This window comes from Halichoerus grypus, chromosome 9 (genome assembly GCF_964656455.1).
Source record: "Halichoerus grypus chromosome 9, mHalGry1.hap1.1, whole genome shotgun sequence".
NCBI classification, from domain to species: Eukaryota; Metazoa; Chordata; class Mammalia; order Carnivora; family Phocidae; genus Halichoerus; species Halichoerus grypus.
The window spans coordinates 94,041,309-94,062,494 of record NC_135720.1 but is presented as its reverse complement, the minus strand read 5'-3'; the positions used below and the strand labels follow the sequence as shown (position 1 = coordinate 94,062,494).

Below are 21,186 nucleotides of genomic sequence, written 5' to 3'. Positions count from 1 at the left end.
TTCCAAGTTATTATTTAATCTATGCTTCTCCTAGGAAATATGAAATTAATGTTTCATAAGAATGTAGATTTCTACCCTGAACCCAGGGGAACAGTTTTCTAAGAATTCCTACATATTAAGTCTAATTTTGCATTTTCATACACGCAAACACACAATTCCACTAATAAACTGATCACATTTTGTTTAAGTGTCTTAAAGGAATTAATAATTAAGTTAAATACAGTTAAATGTGATAAATACTATCACAAAGGACAGCAAAAGCTCACTTTATACAATGCAAAAAGCAAATCATTTTTTATCCACCTGAACGGTTTCTTCTTTCCCAGAATACTTTCCGATTTGAGTTTGCCCGCTGATGAAGATCCCTAAAACTGGATGTAATGGCTTGTTTTCAATTTGTTGATCATCAATATACAGAGTCACATCTTGTTCTGCTACTAAGAGACGAATTTGATGCCAGCCTTCATCAAATAATGTCTACAGGAAGAAAGTATGGAAGATTCATAAGTAAAATTCCTAACAATCTTTCTTTTCCTTTGTTCCCATTCCTTTGCTGCCAACCATAAATCCACACCACACAGACTGGTTGTATTATATACTAATTCACCCTGATCCCAGCTGAGTCTCAAATTCTACCCACCAATTAATTTATGAAGCCATACTTTCCATTACATATCCATTACATGTAAGTAGATGTATCAAACAATTTATTGAAACAACTCCCTCAAGGTCACAAATAAATTCCTAATCTCTGAATCCAAGTGGCTTCTCCTATTCCTCATCCTATTCATTGCAACTTTAGATCCTTAACTAGTCCATCTTCCTTGATGTTCTCATTCAACTTCCATGACTCAAACCATCTTGATCATCTTCATTTCTTCTTCTTCAATTGCTCATTCTCTATTTCTCTGAGGGCTTCTCTTCCTCACCTGCCTTTTGATGAGGTCATTAACCCACAGATCTGTCACTGACCTTTTTCATTCTCCCCTTTGATTATCTTATCTATTCTTACAGGTCAATATTACCTCTATAGAATACCTCCCATATCTACAACAGCCTGAACCTCTTTCCTACATATGGGATCTATAATTCTAATACTGGCTAGTATAGTTTTACCAGGATATTTCACAATCAGCCTGAGGGAGAGTGTAGCAAAATGAACTTGAACTATCCCCAAAACTTTCTTCCTCTCAGTTTTCCTTGGATAATAATATCCTCAGTTTCTAAACTGCAATAAGTGTGTTTACCTCTTGCCTTTCCCTCAGTTGCAATAAGAACCAGATGCAAAGTTCTACCAAATATGTCTCTTAAATGACTCAAATTCACTTCACCATTTCAAACATTTTCATTGCCATAGTTTATGTTCATGGATGTCTTATCTGAATAATTTTCAAACATATCTCTAACTCTTCCCTCTCTAAGCCATCCTTCATACCTCCACTACAATTAATCTCTCTCACTAGAATTCTGTCAGAGAAGATGCCATATCTTATTAATTTCTGGATTCCCAGGCCTAGAGCAATTTCAGGATACAGATGAAAATATTTTTTATGAAAGAAAAAGGAGAAAGAGAAGAGAGAGCAGCTTTGACCATGACACACCTATGATTCAAGACTTTTTGATGAAATCCTGTCATCCACTGGATGAAGCCCAAAACCCTTTGTATGCTTTCCAGGTCCCCACAAACTGAACTTGCACCTTGTTAGCTTTTTCTTTCATGTATCTTATACTCCAGACACAGGGGACACCACTTCCTCTTCTTTAAATAAAAACCCCGCATTTTACTACACATGACTACTCAATACTGAACCACTGACTTACATGTCCTTCGCTCTCTTCATCAAAATCCTATCTTCTTCAAGGTCCAGCCCAAAAAGCATCTAATTAATAAGACTTGCCTACATATTGTGTTAGAATCTACTTTTACCCCTACACTCCATTAATACCTGTACTTCTGTTAGATACCAGAGGCCTTCACTCTTCCATTATAAATAAGTTCCTTGAAGGTGTGAAACAGGCCTTACTCATTTGTGATTTCTTACAGAACCTAGCATATTGACTTTAATAAAAATGGCAGCCAAATTTTTAAGAAATTTAATCTGCTTACCAAATAAATTATACAGGTGGCATAATTTCATATACAACCTTGTACATTTCCTAAATTATATACTCTTAGACTATAATTATAATAATGATCAAAACATAACTGTTTCTATCATTGCATCTGTATTCTGAACACATTTGACTTGAAAAATACACTTTTATCTTTATCAATTTTACTAAATATAGGCTCCTTTGGGGAAAAGAAAGCATTCTCCTAATAAATGGGAATTCTGCACTCATTATCTACCTGTATTTAAGGTTCTAACAAATGTCTTTATCTCAGTATCTTATAGGACATGGCAGTGTAAGATGGACCAACATGACTTTGAAACTGATGAGACTTATCTTCAATTCCTGATGCCACCACTTACTAGCTGTGTTACTTTGAGATGGAACTTAATATACTTTAAACTTTTTTTTTTTTTTTTTTTTGGTCTGTACAGTGAGAGCAATGGCTTCTGCATTGGGTGGATATTATAATTAAATGTTCCTGGCATCTAATAGCAGGTACTCAAAAAATGTGAGGTCCCCCCACTCCTTAATCCCATCTAAGAAACAACTTTCCTTCATTTGTTGCTTTTATTCAATAAAGCAACATTAAACTATGAAGTCAGTATCTTTCCAGCCATGTTAAAATTATGGCTCTCTTCCTCCAACACACACAAACCTGGTGGTGATTCCCCCAGCAATACCATCATAATCACACCCAGGCATCTTTACCTTAACTTGAGAGTCAGCAAAAGTGACCACTTGTGAGCCATTAATTATGCTGGTTGTTATAAATAGTAACGTTTTATCCACACCATTTAAGGTAACAGCTATTTGTGGCCTTCCATCAATGGTTAAAATTCTCCATAGATCCCACATTTTCTTGACCTTAAATCTCTGAGTGGAGACAAATACATATGATGGAGGAAGACCTTCAGGGAAAACATTGCTAGAAAAAGAAGAATGTGCATAAGCTTAAAGAATTCTCAACATGTCTATAGACATATATAAAAAAAAGTTTATATCAACACATAACATATACCTTGTGAGTTCTGATAAGTCAACTTTTGATGTCACTTCATATCCTTTTATCTTTGTTGGTGAAAGCATGATTCTTTTCTTAACCTTTTTCTTTACACCCAAGCCTAAAAGAATATCAAACCCTTTCTCATCACGAGCTGCCACTGGAATTCGTGTTGGACAGACAGATTCTATAAATCCAAAGCAAAAGCAGTAAACATTGATTAATCATGGATTACTTCAACAAGAAAATGAGAAATATTAGAGAAAATAATTATAAAATCTATATATGCACACAAATGCATATAAATGGATGTAAATGCATTTTGAGAAAATGTGCAGGAGTGTTTCTGACATTTGAAGTCTCAAATGTTATTTTCCCCCTAAAAGGGGATAAAAGTAAAACAGAACTAGAAGAGAAACATTTGTTAATAGATTGCTTTAAGAACACTATGCTGACATTTATAAATCACTATTTTGAACGTTGGGCAACTTAATACCTGTGGGGTAGAATACTGGAATGGCATTGACAAGTCTCATCCAGGATTTACTATTAATTAGTCACATGACTTTGCATAACTCTTAAATTTCTTGGATCTAAGAGATTAACTCTAAGATTCCTTTCTTGCATTCCCAGCATTTGAGGGGTAAAAAAATAAAAGCGTCATTCTTGATATTCTTTCCAGTTTTAGCAGATGATAATCCTATAATTCAAATATCATTGGTTCTATTACTCTGGAAAAAACTGTGAGTCTTTTCTGTTCATGAAAGTTCTTAAAATGGGCCTATTAGCTCATCTGTAATTAATTATATTAATCATATTTATATAAAGACTATTTCCTTAAGAATAATCATTAAAGGGCACCTGGGTGGCTCAGTCGGTTAAACGTCTGCCTTCAACTCAAGTCATGATCTCAGAGTCCTGAGATGGAGCCCAGCATTGGGCTCTCTGCTCAACAGGGACCTGCTTCTGCCTCTCACTCTAACTCTGTGCTCTCTCTTGCTCTCTCTTAAATAAATAAACAAAAATCTTTAGGGGAAAAAAAGAATAATTAATATTTGCATTATACAGTCATCTGTATAAATTATAAAAATATGGCATGCTTTTCACTTGCTGGGAAACTAGTATCTGAAATTACGTGGAAATTTTTATATGGTTGAAATGATATTAAGCTGTTATATTGTAGAAATGTTGCAATATTTTCAGATTCTTCCAAGGCCCTCATATAATATATACATTGAGCATGACTGCTTATATTTTATAGAGCAGCTAACAAAATAAAACAAGAACTCCACTAAACCTCTTTAAGATAATCACCCTCTTACACAACATTAAGAGGGAATAGTATCATATTTATAATACAATAAAAAGTAATGAGATGGATTTTATTAGCCCAACATGTACAGTCATAATTTATACCATAGAATATTGGAAAATAAAAGTTTGATATAAATAAAATTATAAGTATTCCTGGAAAAGGAGGGGCATTTTTCTCTTCAGGTCTTAAATCTTAAGTTTTGAAGTAACCCAATGAATTACATCCTTCTTCCTCTGGTAAGCTTGGAGCTAAGTGATGAGGAGATACAGGAATGAGACAAACAGATGTTGGTTGGACATGTGATCCAGTGAGTTCGGTAGATGCACACCATAATGAACCCCCTCACACCACCCCAGAAGCACAGGGCTGACTTATTCCCTATCCCTCCTTAGAAGCAGGGCCTGCCCACTAAGTTCACACCTGGTCTACAGAGGAAACCAAAACACACTAGCTCCACAGACACACTGATCCAAGAAGACAGCTGAAGGCTCTTGGCCAACCATGACCAGCTACTTTTATCACACTCACTCATCTGAAAACTGATTTTCTCATTCAGTGGTAAGGAGCTAAAAAAGGGTGGGAGAGAGATCAGAAGAGTTAGCCTAGCTGAAATCCCTCCACATGAAAACATGAGAAGCAGGGTCTAAGTGTTTCTAGTAACAATCTATTATACAGTTTAAATCATAAATCAATTAATAAAACTAAGTATTTTATGTCATGATGCAGGGGTTCTTTTTTGGCAGGCAGTGGCAGGGGGGCGGAAATATGCAGAACAATACATGAAGCCTCATGTCAGATGCATTTGATTTAAAACTGCAAAAGAAGTTCAGCTGAAAAGAAAACATTACATCATAAAAATATTCAGATTTGAATTGCTCCTTTCATTTTCCTTACAAATGAGAAATTATAAGATATTGGATTAAGATCTCAGACTTAAGACAAGAACATGAGGTTTAGACTGAAACCTCTCTCTTAACCTCTCCTGAACCTCTGGATTCTCATCTGTGAAGGGAGAATAATGATCTCCTTCACAGGGTTTGTCTGAGGATCAAATGCGATGATGTATGTGAAAGTGCTTTGTAACTCCAAAATGGCATGCAAGTGCAGGGGATAAAGCAAGCATTGTGTTCATCCCTTTGCTCTAACAAAGTCCTTTACACTATCTTATAATACCCAAAATTTTATGGGGAAACAGTGTGGCACAGCTTGTGAAATCAAAAATGTACAATATAGCCATGTTTTCATTACTACCTAGCACATCTCATTAAGAAGTATAGATTTAAATAATCATGTTTACTTGAAGGTAATTTTTCTTCCCAATTCATTCACCTGCAAGAACAGTATCTTAACACACGGGAAGTGAAAAAAATGTAGTTAAAATGCTCAAATACAGTTTTTATGTTTGTATATACCTAGCTATAGGAAAGAGGTAAAAGAAGTTTCCATATATACAATGCTACTTTGATTACCAATGAACAATTTCTGCACAAACTTGAGGAAAGAGAGGTAAATAATTAATTTCCCCATTGCATAGAAAAAAGAAATCTATGTTGAAGTATACAAACCACATCCAGACAAAAATATGAAAACTGGAAATAAAAAGTGAAATGTGAGAACTATAATTTTAAGTACGAGGAAAATCAAATGCAAAGAGACACTCGGTTGGGAGCTTGTTATAATACTTACAACAGGTAATTAGAACAATCCAGATAAACCAAGTTATTTTAAAGGAATGCATTCAGGAGCAAGGGTAAAGAAAACAGAAGACCGACGTTCACAAATTATTTCTACACCATCTACACAGTTTTAACTTCATTTTATTCCAATATGTTCAGAATATTCAGGATAGGAATGCTTTCTCGGAGGAGCAAAGGTTACTCTATTTATTTTAAACCCTGGGAGCCAGTAATACCTGCTTTTTAGTTTGGTTGATTTATTTTTGCTTTTGTTTCCCTTGCCTTGGGAGGTAAGAAATATCTAGAAAATTGTTGCCATGGCCTGTGATCTCTTCTAGGATTTTTATGGTTTCAAGTTTCACATTTAGGTCTTTAATCCACTTTCAGTTTATTTTAGAATGGGAGAAAGTATTTGCAAATGACATATACAATAAAAGGGGTTAATATCCAAAATATATAAAGAACTTAAAACTCAATACCAAAGAAACAAACAATCCAATTAAAAAAAATAGAGGACACGAAGAGACATTTTTCCAAAGAAGACATAGACATACAAAAAGATGCTCAATATCACTAATCATCAGGGAGAGACAAATCAAAACCTCAATGAGATAGCACCTTACACCCGTCAGGATGACTAAAATCAAAAAGACAAGAAAAAACAAGTGTTGGCAAGGATGAGGAGAAAAAGAAACCCTTACGCACTGCTGGTAGGAATGTAAATTGGTGCAGCCACTGTAGAAAACAGTATGGAGGTTCCTCAAAATATTAAAAGTAAAAATGCCATATGATCCAATAATTCTACTACTAGGTAGTTACCCCCCAAAAAAAACAAAAGCACTAATTCAAAAAGATATATATACCCCTATGTTTGTTGCAGCATTGTTTATAATAGCCAAGATATGGAAGCAACTGAAATGTCCACTGAAAGACAAATGGATATACACATACACAATGGAATCTTATACAGCCATAAAAAAGAATGAGACTTAAAAAAAAAAAAAAAAAGGATGCGATCATGCCATTTGCAACAACATAGATAAACCTAAAAGGGAGTATGCTAAGTAAACTAATACAAAGAAAGACAAATACCATATGATTTCACACACACACAGAATCTAAAAAAAAAAAACAAAAAACAAAAAAAAAGGAATAAACAAAAAGCAGAATCAGGCCTATAAATACAGAGGACAAATTGATGATTGCCAGAAGGGTGGAAGGTAAGGGGATGGGCAATATAGGTGAAGGGGAGTGAGAGATAAAGTTAATGAAATTTTAATAGTATCATATGATGGCAGATGATAGATACACTTGTGGTGAGCATAGCATAATGCGTAAACTTGTTGAATCACTATGTTGTGCACCTGAAACTAATGTAACATTATATGTCAACTATATTCAAAAAAATTTTTTAAGTTTTTAAGTGATCGATAGAACCCAGAAAAAAATATTCACTTTTCTATTAATTCTCAGGGCTTAGTAATATAAGTAATCCAGTATTACCAACGTCATAAAAACGTGTCTTATTTAAAATTCTGCCATGGACATGGGCACAAAAACTGTATAAATCTTTAGTCTAACCAGAGCAACCAAATTCCAACTACACCTTTCCAGCTCTAAGTTAATATCACAGGAACACTGATGAACACATTATTCTAGAACATATCTAGCCTACTTTATAAGTGTCTATTTAATTCAATTCCACATTGCCACATTGTTCGTATGTCACCTCTCTCCAGATGTCACCTCGTTTTTTTTCAGATCAAGGGAATTCTGTCAAGGAGATCTGTGGTCAGAAACCAAAAGTAATTTTACTGATCCAGACCTGATAGTCCAATAAAACAGAGTTGTCTGGTGCAGATCTGTGCAAGCCAACTTCTTCAAACTTTCCTTGACTGAACTTGGTTTTGACGGTAAGGCAAACATGAGTGTATGTCCAATTGATACATACCCCTCAATGGTATTCAGTGGCAATTTAATACATCTGCCTTACTGAAGGTCTATTATATCATCATGTACTTTAATGTCATGCACAAGTTCATCAAAAGGAGGAACAGTCACCATTGTTCCAATTTAGTACCAAGGTTGTGATAACTTAGACTTCATCATAACATACTGAAAATGCAATAAAATAGCAAAACCAAAATAAATTATGGAAACAAAGATACTCTTACCAAAGATTAGTTAAATAACAAAGAAGGTAGCCCCAACTCCACACAATTTCTTTTCTCATTACAGATTGATCTCATCCTCCTTTACCATCAAGCAATCCCACTTTATTGAAATCTAGGTTGATTTAGAGTCAACAGTCCTTCATCTGAGGAAGATGTCTGCCAGATGCATGGCTGACAGACAATGAGACACAGTAAGCACAGATTTCAATGGTAAGTCAATGGAACAAGAGACTCCTATTACTCTTTAGTACAACTTGTGCACAAATCAGAAAAGTAAAAATTTCTTGCACCATTAAGTCACCTCACTGATCGTAGAATATATTCTTTTTAACAATAAGAAAAAATATAAGAAATAACAATAATCTTTGGCCTAAGGAATAGTTAAAGAAAATACAATTCTACAGGCTTACAAAATTACAAAAATAACTCCTCTGGTTTTGCCATTTCTCATTTTAAAAGCACTGATTATGTAATGAAATTTTTTTTGTTATTCCTACCTCAATACTATAGATGGAGAAAGGGTAATGTGTTTTGCCTTTACATATACCCAGAAAATAGTATGTGTATAATTCCTTTACCTCATTCTTCACTCCTTTTCTTTTTCATTTTTAATTTCACAGAGCTTTTGTCAGATATTACAGTTATGTAGCATTTTAACATACAAACTATTTCTTTTTTTAACTAAATGTCCAGGCATCTTAACATGTCCCTAATGTTTCTCCAGCACACTGATATTAATATTCATAAAATGTCTGATCACCAAAGTTGGAGCCAGTCACTTAGCCCAAGATCATGCTTCAAGAATGTGATGTTGACAAAGGCAAGAACCAAACCTGGATCTTGGTCTGATTCCAGAGATTGGGCTGGACCACCTTACAATGCTATAGCCTCAGTTTTATAGAAAAAAAAAAATCAGGAGATAGTGCTTTACTTTAACAGATGTTGTGCTGAATTTTTTAAACCTTTTTATTAAGGTACAACCTACATTCAATAAAATGCCCTAATTACAAGTGCACATCAACTGGCACATATTCATGTTTATAAACTAGCACCCAGACAAGACAAAGAACACATCTAACACCTTTGAAAGTTACCTCATGATCCTTCACAGACAATAACCACCACTACCAGAGGCCACCACTGTAATGATTTCTATCATCACAGATTAATTTGGTCTATTCCTGAACTTAATATAAATGAACCATACAGTATATTCTTTTACTTGAATTTTCTTACTCAACATAGTATCTGTAGGATTATCCATGTTGTTCCATGTAACAGTGACTTGTTCTTGTTTGTTGCTGTGTAGTATTCCACTCTGAATTATGACGTATTTGTCCATTTTTATGTGGGCAATCATTTGAGTTGTTTGCAGTTGACTATTTTTAATAAAGCTGCTATGGACATTCTTGCATATGTCTTTTGGTAAACATATGAACTTATTTCTCATAGTCAAATATCTGGGAGTAGAACTGCTGTTTCAGAGGGTATCTATGTACTTTGCCCTATTATATAGTGCCCAAAACTTTTCCCAAGTGATTGTACCAATTTTCACCTCTACTAGCATGTCTATTACCACTTGAAAAGGATGGAGGTGTTATGAGAATAAAATATGTAATTAGGTGACAGATATTATACATAATGTTTCAGAGAAAGAGAGAAGAGGGGGGAATGGGCTATCCATACAAATTTTAAACATTCCTAATGAAAATTATTCTGAGTATTTTCTTGTTCATTCCTTTCTTAGACATAATTAATTCATACAACTGCATGTAGAGCCAATCATAAACACTGAGAGCAAGGTTTATATGTTGTAATTTGTATATTTTCTAAATCATGCCATAATCATTCTACTTTTCCAGTGAATACTCACACATCACTTTTCACATAAAATATAAGCATATTGTGTTTATTTGGTGGGAACATAGCTCTAGCCTCTTTAATTAAATGGAAAGTCTTATTTTTAGATATACATTGTCCCTAACAATGTAAATTGCCTTCAATTCAGATTAGATTCAAAACCTTTTAATCTACAGATAGATTATAAAGTGATTCTCCTGAAAGTTTGATGAGATTTTACGGAATACTATACTCAATCCTATCCTATCCACCAAACTTTACCCTACCTCCCACCTCTCATTTCCCTCTGCTCCACCTTGATGGTTAGAAATTCACGTATATATGTACCAACAGTAAAGAGGAAGAATGGAAGGGAATCAGTTTTATATGAGGACAGAAAAGTTAATCACCTGTATGTAATGAAATCATGGAACCTAAAATACTGGCCACCTCCAAAAACATCTCAGTTGTCCTGGCCAAGATTGCTGATATGTGTACCCTTACACTCTGTGACTTCTAATGAAATACAGATGGAATTAGGAGTAGGGTAAGGTAATGTACTAGGCCACTATTACAAACACTGTAAAGCTTGAATTAGATAATCAAATTATCCAGCAATCTCTAAGCAAAGAATAGTATACAAATTATGAGTGATTTTTTTAAAGATTTTTATTTTTGAGAGAAGAAGAGGGAACAAGCATGAGTGGGGGAAGGACAGAGAAAGAAGCAGACTCCCTGTTGAGCAGGGAGCCCGATGCTGATGCGGGACTGGATCCCAGGACCCTGGGATCATGACCTGAGCGGAAGGGAGATGCTTAACTGACTGAGCTACCCAGGCACCCAAAGTATGAGTGATTTTTGATGGGAGGGAAAGAAATTCAGAAGTCCTAAACATCATTCCAACTTAAAGTGCATCATTGTAGAAAGCACTGGAAGGAAAAAAGCCTCAAAGTTTTACAGGATGAAAGATACCAAAGTTACACTCAAGCAGCAGTCTCTTTCTCTCTCTCTCAAAGAAGATAAGGCTGAGGATGCATAGCTAATTGCCTTCTGACCTCTAGCCTTTGGCCCCATTTGAGCAAGTCAACATCCTATACCCCTTTAAAAAAAACAGATAAATTTCCTACCTCATCCAAAAGTCAAGATGGTGGAAAATAAAACAGTAAGAATACACAGGCAGGGGGCACCTGGGTGGCTCAGTCATTAAGCGTCTGCCTTCAGCTCAGGTCATGGTCCCAGGGTCCTGGGATCGAGCCCCACAGTGGGCTCTACACAGGCAGTTTTCTAGAGCCTGCTCTTTACCCACACCTGTGCATAGGCAAGCTCAACATACCTGAATTAAAATATGGGTCCTAAAACCCAGTAATTCAAGCCATCGGCTGCTGGAAGCCCTTAAAGACACCTAAGGATGGTATCTTCCTGGGCGCAAGGAGAAATTTCTCTCTCCCTCCTTTCTCTCCTCTTTTTGCATCAAGCCCATTCTGATTTACTCAAAAAAGAAACAGAAGAATGATGTTAGCAAGACGGTGGAAAAGTCACAGCCCACATTCTCCCACTGAAACACTGATTTAACAATAATAAATGGACCAAAATACCTTTATGAAAATTCCAGATTTGGATTAGGAAGTTGAAGTACCCCAGGTGAGCACAAAGCCAAGAAGAGCCTCAATGAAACAAGTAATACAAGTAATTTCACTTTATCCACATCATTCCCTCCCCCAAGCCTGTACAAGTAAGTGCCAGGAGAGGACCCCCTCACTCGTGATACTGCCCATGAGTGGAAAAAAGAAGAGTAGAGCATGTATCCACAGGCCTGCCCAAGAGACTGGTTTCTGTCTAACCTCATTTGGAGCACTGAAGGAACTGGAATCATTTGGATTCCTGGGAAGTGCTGAGAACAAAGAGTCTTGGAGGTGGGGGGAGGGAGTTTGTTGTGGCTGGCATGGCTCAGCATGATCAAGAGGACACACAACTTGAACCTTCTCCCTCTGGAAGAAGAGAAAAGAGTGGAGCATGTATCTAGCATTCTAGCTTTCCCAAGGGCTGCCTGAGGGAGTAATATTGGTCCCACCTGACTAAGGACGCTGACAGGGAACCAGAATACAGTGGATGTCTAATGCCCACTGAGAACACGGTGGGGAAGCTTATGGCTACAAAACTAGAACTTAAAAGTTATTGACAGATACCAAAGGGAGTGAGAGATTATGAGCTCCTAGGAAAAAAATAGCAAACCTCTCTAATTAAGAAATTGCTCACTCAGGCCTAGAGAAATTGCATCCTTCCATAAAAAGGCTTCAAAGGCCCCCAGAATTGCTAGACAGACTAATGGGACTTCCCCTGTACAATGCCAGTTGGTAAAGACTGAGAGAAGTGACTGTTTTTTCAAATGTGTGGAACCCAAAACAAAGCTGTAAGATACACAAAGAAACAGGGAAACATGATCCAATCAAAGGACTAGAATAACTCTCCAGACACCAACCCTAAAGAAACGTAGGTGTATTATCTGAAAAAGAATTCAAAACAACCATAATAAAGATGTCCTATGAGCTTAAGAAAATGATGGTATAAACAAAATGAGAGTTATCAATAGGGATATAAAATATAAAGGAGAACCAAAAAGAAATTTTGGAGGTGAAGAACACAATCACTAAACTGGAAAAACAAAACAAAGCAAAACAAAAGAGGGCTGATTACACACCACTGTTAGAGTGATTACACACCGCTGTTAGAGTATTATAGTATTCTGAACTTGTCTATATATTTAACTAGTGAGTTTTTTTTAAAGATTTATTTATTTTTATTTTAGAGTGAGACTGCAAGAGAACGTGTGTGCACACAGCAGGGAGGCGCAGAAGGAGAGGGGGAGATAGTCTTTTTTTTTTTAATTTTTTACTGTTATGTTAATCACCATACATTACATCATTAGTTTTTGATGTAGTGTTCCATGATTCATTGTGCATAACACCCAGTGCTCCATGCAGAACGTGCCCTCTTTAATACCCATCACCAGGCTAACCCATCCTCCCACCCCCCTCCCCTCTAGAACCCTCAGTTTGTTTTTCAGAGTCCATCGTCTCTCATGGTTCATCTCCCCCTCCAATTTTCCCCCCTTCATTCTTCCCCTCCTGCTATCTTCTTTTTTTTTTTTCTTAACATATATTGCATTATTTGTTTCAGAGGTACAGATCTGTGATTCAACACACTTGCACAATTCACAGCGCTTACCAGAACACATACCCTCCCCAGTGTCCATCACCCAGTCACCCCATCCCTCCCACCCCACCCCCCACTCCAGCAACCCTCAGTTTGTTCCCTGAGATTAAGAATTCCTCATATCAGTGAGGTCATATGATACATGTCTTTCTCTGATTGACTTATTTCGCTCAGCATAATACCCTCCAGTTCCATCTATGTCATTGCAAATGGCAAGATCTCATTCCTTTTGATGGCTGCATAATATTCCATTGTATATATATACCACATCTTCTTTATCCATTCATCTGTTGATAGACATCTTGGCTCTTTCCACAGTTTGGCTATTGTGGACATTGCTGCTATAAACATCGGGGTGCATGTACCCCTTCGGATCCCTACATTTGTATCTTTGGGGTAAATACCCAGTAGTGCAATTGCTGGATCATATGGTAGCTCTATTTTCAACTTTTTGAGGAACCTCCATACTGTTTTCCAGAGTGGTTGCACCAGCTTGCATTCCCACCAACAGTGTAGGAGGGTTCGAGGGGGAGATAGTCTTAAGCAGACTCCATGCTGAGCATGGAGCCTGACATGGGGCTCGATCTCACAACGCTGAGATCATGACCTGAGCTGTAACCAGGAGTTGGACACCTAACTGACTGCACCACCCAGGTGCCCCTAACCAAAGAGTTTTATACTTTGCACTGCTTTTGTGTTGTTGTTTAATGTCCTTTAATTTCAACCTAAAGGACTTCCTTAGTATTTCTTATAAGGCAAGGTGATGAACTTCCTCAGCCTTTTTTAATTTGGGAAAGTATTTATTTCTCTTTCATTTTTGAAGACTATTTTTGCCAGTTATAGTTTTTTAGTTGGCAATTTTTTTCCTTCAGCAAGCACTTTGAGTATATCATCCCATTCCCTTGTGGCCTACAAAGTTTCTATTGAGAAATCTGCCAGTAGTCATATGGGGTGGGGGGCAGATACCCTTGTACATAATGAGTGGCTTTTCTCTTGCTGCTTTCAAAACTTTTTTTTTTTTTTAGACAATTTGATTATAATATGTCTTGATGTGGATTTCTTTGGGTTCTTTAATTTGGGTGTACATTTCCTTTTCTAGATTTGAGAAGTTTTTGGCTATTACTTCTCTAACTAAACTCTGTCTCTTTCTCTCCTGAAATGCCTATAATATGTATAGGTGTACTTCATAGTGTCTCATAAGTCATTTAGGCTTTCTTCAATCTTTCTCATTCTTTTAAATTTTTGTCAGAAAACAAGTCAACAAATTTAAGAAGACTGAAATCATACCAAATATATCTCCCAACCACAACATAATGAAACTAGAAATTAATGGTAAGAGGAAAAGTGGGAAATACACAAATATGTGGAAATTAAACAACATGCTCTTGAACAACCATTTATTCAACCATTGACTCAAAAAAATCAAAAGAGAAATTAGAAAATATCTTGAGATAAACAAAAACTAAAACACAACATACCATAATTTATGAGATGTGGCAAAATACTAAGTATTTTGGAATAAAGGATCTCAAATAAACAACCTAACTTTATTCATTAAAAAACTAGAAAAAGAACAAACTCAGCCCAAAACAGGAACAAGAGAATAATCGAAATTCTAATAATCTTTAAGATGATTAAGATTAGAGCAGAAATAAATGAAATAAAGAAGGGTAAAACAAAAAAAAAAATCAAGAAAATTAAGAGTTCATTTTTTTTAAAAATCGACAAAACTGAGATTAAGAATTCCTCATATCAGTGAGATCATATGATACATGTCTTTCTCTGACTTATTTTGCTTAGCGTAATACCCTCTAGTTCCATCCATGTCGTTGCAAATGGAAAGATTTCATTTTTGTTTTTGTTTTGATGGCTGCATAAAAACAAACTGAGGGTTCTAAAGGGGGGGCTGGGGGGATGGGTTAGTCTGGTGATGGGTATTAAAGAGGGCACGTATTGAATGGAGCACTGGGTGTTATACGCAAACAATAAATCACAGAACACTACATCAAAAACTAATGATGGAATGTATGGTGATTAACATAATAAAATAAAATTTTTAAAAAATCAACAAAACTGAAATAACTTTAGCTAGATTAAGAAAAAAAAAGAGAGAAGATTCAAATAAACAAAACTAGGAATGAAAGAGGAGACATTACAACTAATACCACAGAAATACAAATGATCATAAGAGACTGTAATAATTATACATCAACAATTTTGATAACCTAGAAGGAATGGATAAATTTCTGAACCATAAGAAACAGAAAACCTAAACAGACTTATAACTCATAAGGATATTGAATCAGTAATCAAAAACCTCCCAACAAAGAAAAGCCCAGGACCAGGTGTCTTCACTGGTGAATTGAATTAATGTCAGTCCTTCTCAAACTCTTACAAAAAACTGAAGAGGAGGGAGTACTTCCAAACTCTTTTTATAAGGCCAGCATTGCCCTGATAAAAAGGTCAGAAAAGGACACTACAGGAAAAGAAAACTAAAGGTCCATATTCCTGATGAGTATAGATGCAAAACTCCTCCACAAGTTACTAACAAAATGAATTCAACAGCATTATCAAAAGGAGCCCAAAAAATCATACATCATGACCCAGTGGAATTTATCCTTGAGATGCAAAGATGGTTTAACCTATGAAATTAATCAATGCAATACACCACATTAACAGAATAAAGGATAAAAGTCTCATGATCATCTCAATATTTGCAGAAAAAACATTTGACAAAGTTTAACATTCTTTCAGAATAAAAACACTCACCAAATTAAAGAAGGAATTTACCTCAACATAATAAAGGTCATATAGGAAAAGCCCACAGTTAACATTTTAATCAATGGTGAAAAACCAAAAGCTCTTCCTTTAAGATCAGGAAAAAGACAAGGATGCCCACTCTTGCCACTTCTGTTCAACATAATATTGTAAGTACTAGCCAGAGCATCAAAAGTAATAAAATACTAAGGAATAAACTTAGGAGGTGAAACACTTGAATGCTGAAAACTACAAAACACTGCTAAAAGAAACTAAAGAAATCACCAACAAGTAGATACATCTCATGTTCATGGACTGGAAAACTCAATAATGCAAAAATTTCCCTATCACCCAAAGTAACCTATGGTTTCAATGCAATCCCTATCAAAATCCCAATAGCCAGTCACAGAAGGACAAACACTGCATGATTCCACCTTTATGAAATAATGTAAAGTAGTCAAACTCATAACAACAGAAAGCAGAATGGTAGGTGTCAGAGGGGGAGGGAGAGGGAAATGGGGAGTAGCTGTTCAACAGGCACAGTTTCTGTCATGCAACATGAAGGAGTTCTAGATATCTACAGTGCAACACTGTGCTTGTAGTTAACTATACTGTACTATACACTTAAAATGTTTAAGAGGTTAGATCTCATGTGGTTTTTTTTTGTTTTTTTTTGTTTTTTTTTTTTAAAGATTTTATTTATTTATTTGAGAGAGAGAATGAGAGACAGAGAGCATGAGAGGGAGGAGGGTCAGAGGGAGAAGCAGACTCCCTGCCGAGCAGGGAGCCCGATGCGGGACTCGATCCCGGGACTCCAGGATCATGACCTGAGCCGAAGGCAGTTGCTTAACCAACTGAGCCACCCAGGCGCCCTCATGTGTTTTTTACAATAAAAAAATAGAATGAAAAAGAAAAAAATCAAACTCTCAGACAGATAAAGAAATCATTGTCCATTACAAAAAGATCTTCCTGAAATAAGAAACGTACTACAGAATACACCTTTAAGGAAATGGTAGGTCTATGAAGTTGAAATAATCCATGTGGGACCAAAGAAGTAAATAATATTTTATTCATTGTGGACCAATCACAACAAGAGTATAAAAGTGAACAATATTAGGAAATGGTAATCCCATATGATAAGCACTTCAATGTAGAATTTAACCATTTGTCAAAAAGAGAAAAAGATGAAATTTGTCAAACAATGCACAAATTGCAAGATTTGAGGCTTCTGCAATACAACAATGCATTAATCATAATCTAATAGTTATTAAAAAGTCAAGTGCAAAAAAGCCTTTATATTCCCCTAACTACAATTTCAAAAACTACATTTTAAAAGATGGCTATTGTACAGCATGTTTGTGAACTGAATAGACACAGACATTACTTACATTCTTTCTTTGAGTGTGCATGAAGAAATATTTGGCAAGATTTCAAATTTAATTTTTTTTTTACAGACTGGACATTTTTGCTAAAAGAATTTTTTACCCCTTTTAAGCACAGCTACTCTTTCATGTGTAATTAGAATTTTTTAAATAGAATGCATTTACCAAAATATGTATCTACAGAAAGTGTCTGAAGCAAGTACCACCCAGACATACTTAAATTTATATTTTAGGATATAAAAGAATGGTAAGTAAAATATCACCATGAAAAGTCTGTTTTAATAATGAAATAGATCTAGCTTCAAAACCAAAGAATTCTAATTCTAATCTTACAATGTATTTAAAAATCTATGTATATCAATTATTTTTCAGTAAAATTGGGAAACAAATATAAATTCTTCTCTCAAGATGAGAAGAGTCAACACAGTCTTACTGTTGGAAACATAAAAAGAATAACTGTGATGATCATTTGTACTTGCTATATAGTACCTTTTTAAAAGTTTGATTAAAGAAAATGCTTAACTTCTATCCCTTCTTAAATAATCTAAAAATAAATTTAAATGTTTTTCTGTACTATAGCCCCCAAACAAATATGAAGAAAATAAAGAAATAAATTTGTTTTCTAGACCACAATCACTTAAAAATGTTTCTGTTTTTTAAGATTTTATTTATTTATTTGAGACAGAGAGAAAGAGAGCGCACACACAGAAACAGAGTGAGAGGAAGAAGCAGACTCCCCACTGAGCAGAAAGCCTGCAGGGCTGATCCCAGGACCCTGAGATCATGACCTTAGGATAGGTAGATGCTTAATCAACTGAGCCACTCAGGCACCCCAGAAATGTTTCTATCAAATGTGAACCAACTTGTTTTTGGAGCTTTTTTAGGTAAACTAGAAAAAAAAAAGCCTTTCCATTTTACATGAATATTATTTTTTAGGTATATTGTATGTTACATGCCTATAATATTACAAACAAATTACTCTCCCCCAAAATAATATGAATATAAGCATGTCTATATCCTTACATGATTAATATTTGCCAAAAATTGGAGCTTTTCCGTACCACGCACTTATCATAAACACAAAGTTAGATTTCATGGAACGATATAAAAATAATTGACTAATAAGTACTATATTTTCAAATGTTCTCTCACTGATGGTAGAAATTTAAGTCTCTCTCAAGTGCAATTTTTAACATTTTTCCAGAGCTTTAACAATGAGAGTACTTTGACCTTTGTTTTTGAAAAAACTGAGAGATTCCCATTCAGACTCTGTACAAGAATATTCACGGTTATTTATAGCAGAAAAACTTAGAAATGAACTAAACACATTGATAAATGGATAAAAACAGATGTAGTATATATATACAATGGAATATTATTCAGTCATCAAAAAGAATGAACTCTTGCCATTTGCAATGACATGGATGGAGCTAGAGTGTATTATGCTAGGCGAAATAAGTCAGAAAAGAACAAATACTATATGATTTCACTCATAACATGGAATTTAAAAAATAAAACAGATGAATATGGGGGGAAAAGAGAGGCAAACCATAAAACAGACTCTTAACTATAGAGATCAAATTGAGGGTTGACGGAGGGAAGATGGGTGGGGGGTGGACTAAATGGGTGATGGATATTAAGGAGGGCACTTGTGATGAGCACTAGATGTTATGTTTAAGTGATGAATCACTAAATTCTACTCTATACTATATGTTAACTAACTAGAATTTAGATTAAATTTTTTTTCAAAAAGAAATGAACTAAACACACACAAAAAAGGGAAATTATTAAATGAATTATCTTAGGATACTAAGATTGCTATCATGTTAATAGAGGATGAAAATTATACATAAAAATAATAGAATATACAACAATATGAAAATAGAGTATGAAATTATATATACAATGTTATCCTTATTTAGGCACATGAATAAGCTCTCAGACACACTGAAATAAAAAAAGAAACACTGGAATGAAAAAGACAAAAAACTCACTAACAAGAGTAATAATGATCATATGTAGTTTACATATATTCTTATTTTTTATGTGTCTTTATTTTCTTCCATCTCCACAATAGACATGCTGCAATTGAAAAGAAAAAGCAACAAAAAACCAAAGTATGACATTTTCCAACTGTAGATTTTTTTTTTTAATTTTATTTATTTATTTGACAGAGAGAGACACAGCGAGAGAGGGAACACAAGCACAGGGAGTGGGAGAGGGAGAAGCAGGCTTCCCGCGGAGCAGGGGGCCTGATGCGGGGCTCGATCCCAGGACCCTGGGATCATGACCTGAGCCAAAGGCAGACGCTTAACGACTGAGCCACCCAGGCGCCCCCCCAACTGTAGATTTTCTTAAGTAATTGTTTCTAAAAAACAAAATTTATCCAGAATAAATGAAACACAAAAATACACATTCACCTCAATTCTAACATGATAATTTGACACTAAATATAACTACATTGGTATAAAAAGCAGGTTATACCAAAGTGTTAGAAAATGCAATTATTAATGGTTTCCAAATTCTATTAAGGCTTACCTTCACAAAGTTTCTGCTTCATCACCTCCCTTATTTTGGATATTGCAATATAGTCTTCCACATAAAACACGTAAGTAGATGAAGGCTTATTGGCAATTGCTCTAAGTTCTGCATCTTCTGTTTCTGAACCAACGCCAATAGCAAATAATGTTATTTTACTGTCTCTTGCTGCTTCTGCTGCATCTTTAACTTCATCTTGGGATTTACCATCTGTAAGTACTACTGCTATCTTAGTCAGAAACCGTGAGGATTTGGCAAAAAGGTAATCAAGCGCAAACTGGATGGCCTTTCCAGTTCTTGTGTTTCCACCCAGGTAATGTATGGATTCCACTGCTGCCATCAAATTCTCTCCTGAATCATGACTTCCAAGAGGAATCTCCAATACAGGGTAGTCACTATACTGGACCACACCAACCTGAATAAACTTCGGTCCTATGTCAAAGTTTTTTGTGATATTGACAAGCCACTTTTTCACTATTTCGAAGTTTTCTGGGCCAACACTGTAAGAGCCATCTAAGATGAAAACTAAATCTGTCGGAGCAGTACGACAACCTAAGTGAAAAAGAAAACCATCAGAGCACATTTGTATAATACGCAAAACATGGGAGGTTTTTACTCACAATCTTTAAGTAAGCAGATGCGGCGGATCCTTTCACAACATACATGTGTATCAAATCACCATGAGGCACACTTTAAATATAATACATCTTATATGTCCATTATACCTCAATAAAGCTAAAATTTTAAAAAGAAAAGGTAACCAGTTCATAAGAGCTTTGTGAAGATTAAATAAGATATACTGCCTAGCTCATGAAAATTCTTTCTAAATGAGAGCTATCATTTTTGTTGACATTTTAAAATTCCATTGTCTTAATTTAAGGATTAATGATTCGGCTTTAAAAGTAGGGAATAAAAAATGCATGCTGTATTTGACATGATATCTAGATAGCTCTTTGTAGGGGCAGGTATTACCATAAAGCAACATTTAATTCCCCACTGAATAAATGAAAATTCAAAAATAAAGAAATAAATTATTTTCAGCTATATGCTAATAGCATTCTTTTAAGTTATCCATGAAATGTTTAGTTTAATGCTAATCTGAAGTATTTACTAAAATAAACATAAACCAATGAATGGGAGAAAGAAATTTAAAAACAAAAAATCTTTCTGCCAACTT

The 21,186-nt window shown here is 35.2% G+C and overlaps 1 protein-coding gene across 1 annotated transcript in view; it reads right to left on the bottom strand.

The window, feature by feature from the left end:
- Nucleotides 1-21,186, bottom strand: part of COL21A1 (collagen type XXI alpha 1 chain) — a 181,570-nt gene that overhangs the window by 106,193 nt on the left and 54,191 nt on the right. Inside the window, exons 3-6 of the mRNA XM_078055217.1 lie at nucleotides 20,010-20,561; nucleotides 3,134-3,302; nucleotides 2,824-3,040; nucleotides 304-477 (exon numbers count right to left, since the gene is read on the bottom strand). Of these exons, the coding sequence (XP_077911343.1) occupies nucleotides 304-477; nucleotides 2,824-3,040; nucleotides 3,134-3,302; nucleotides 20,010-20,561 (1,112 nt within the window). The remainder of the gene's footprint in view (nucleotides 1-303; nucleotides 478-2,823; nucleotides 3,041-3,133; nucleotides 3,303-20,009; nucleotides 20,562-21,186) is intronic.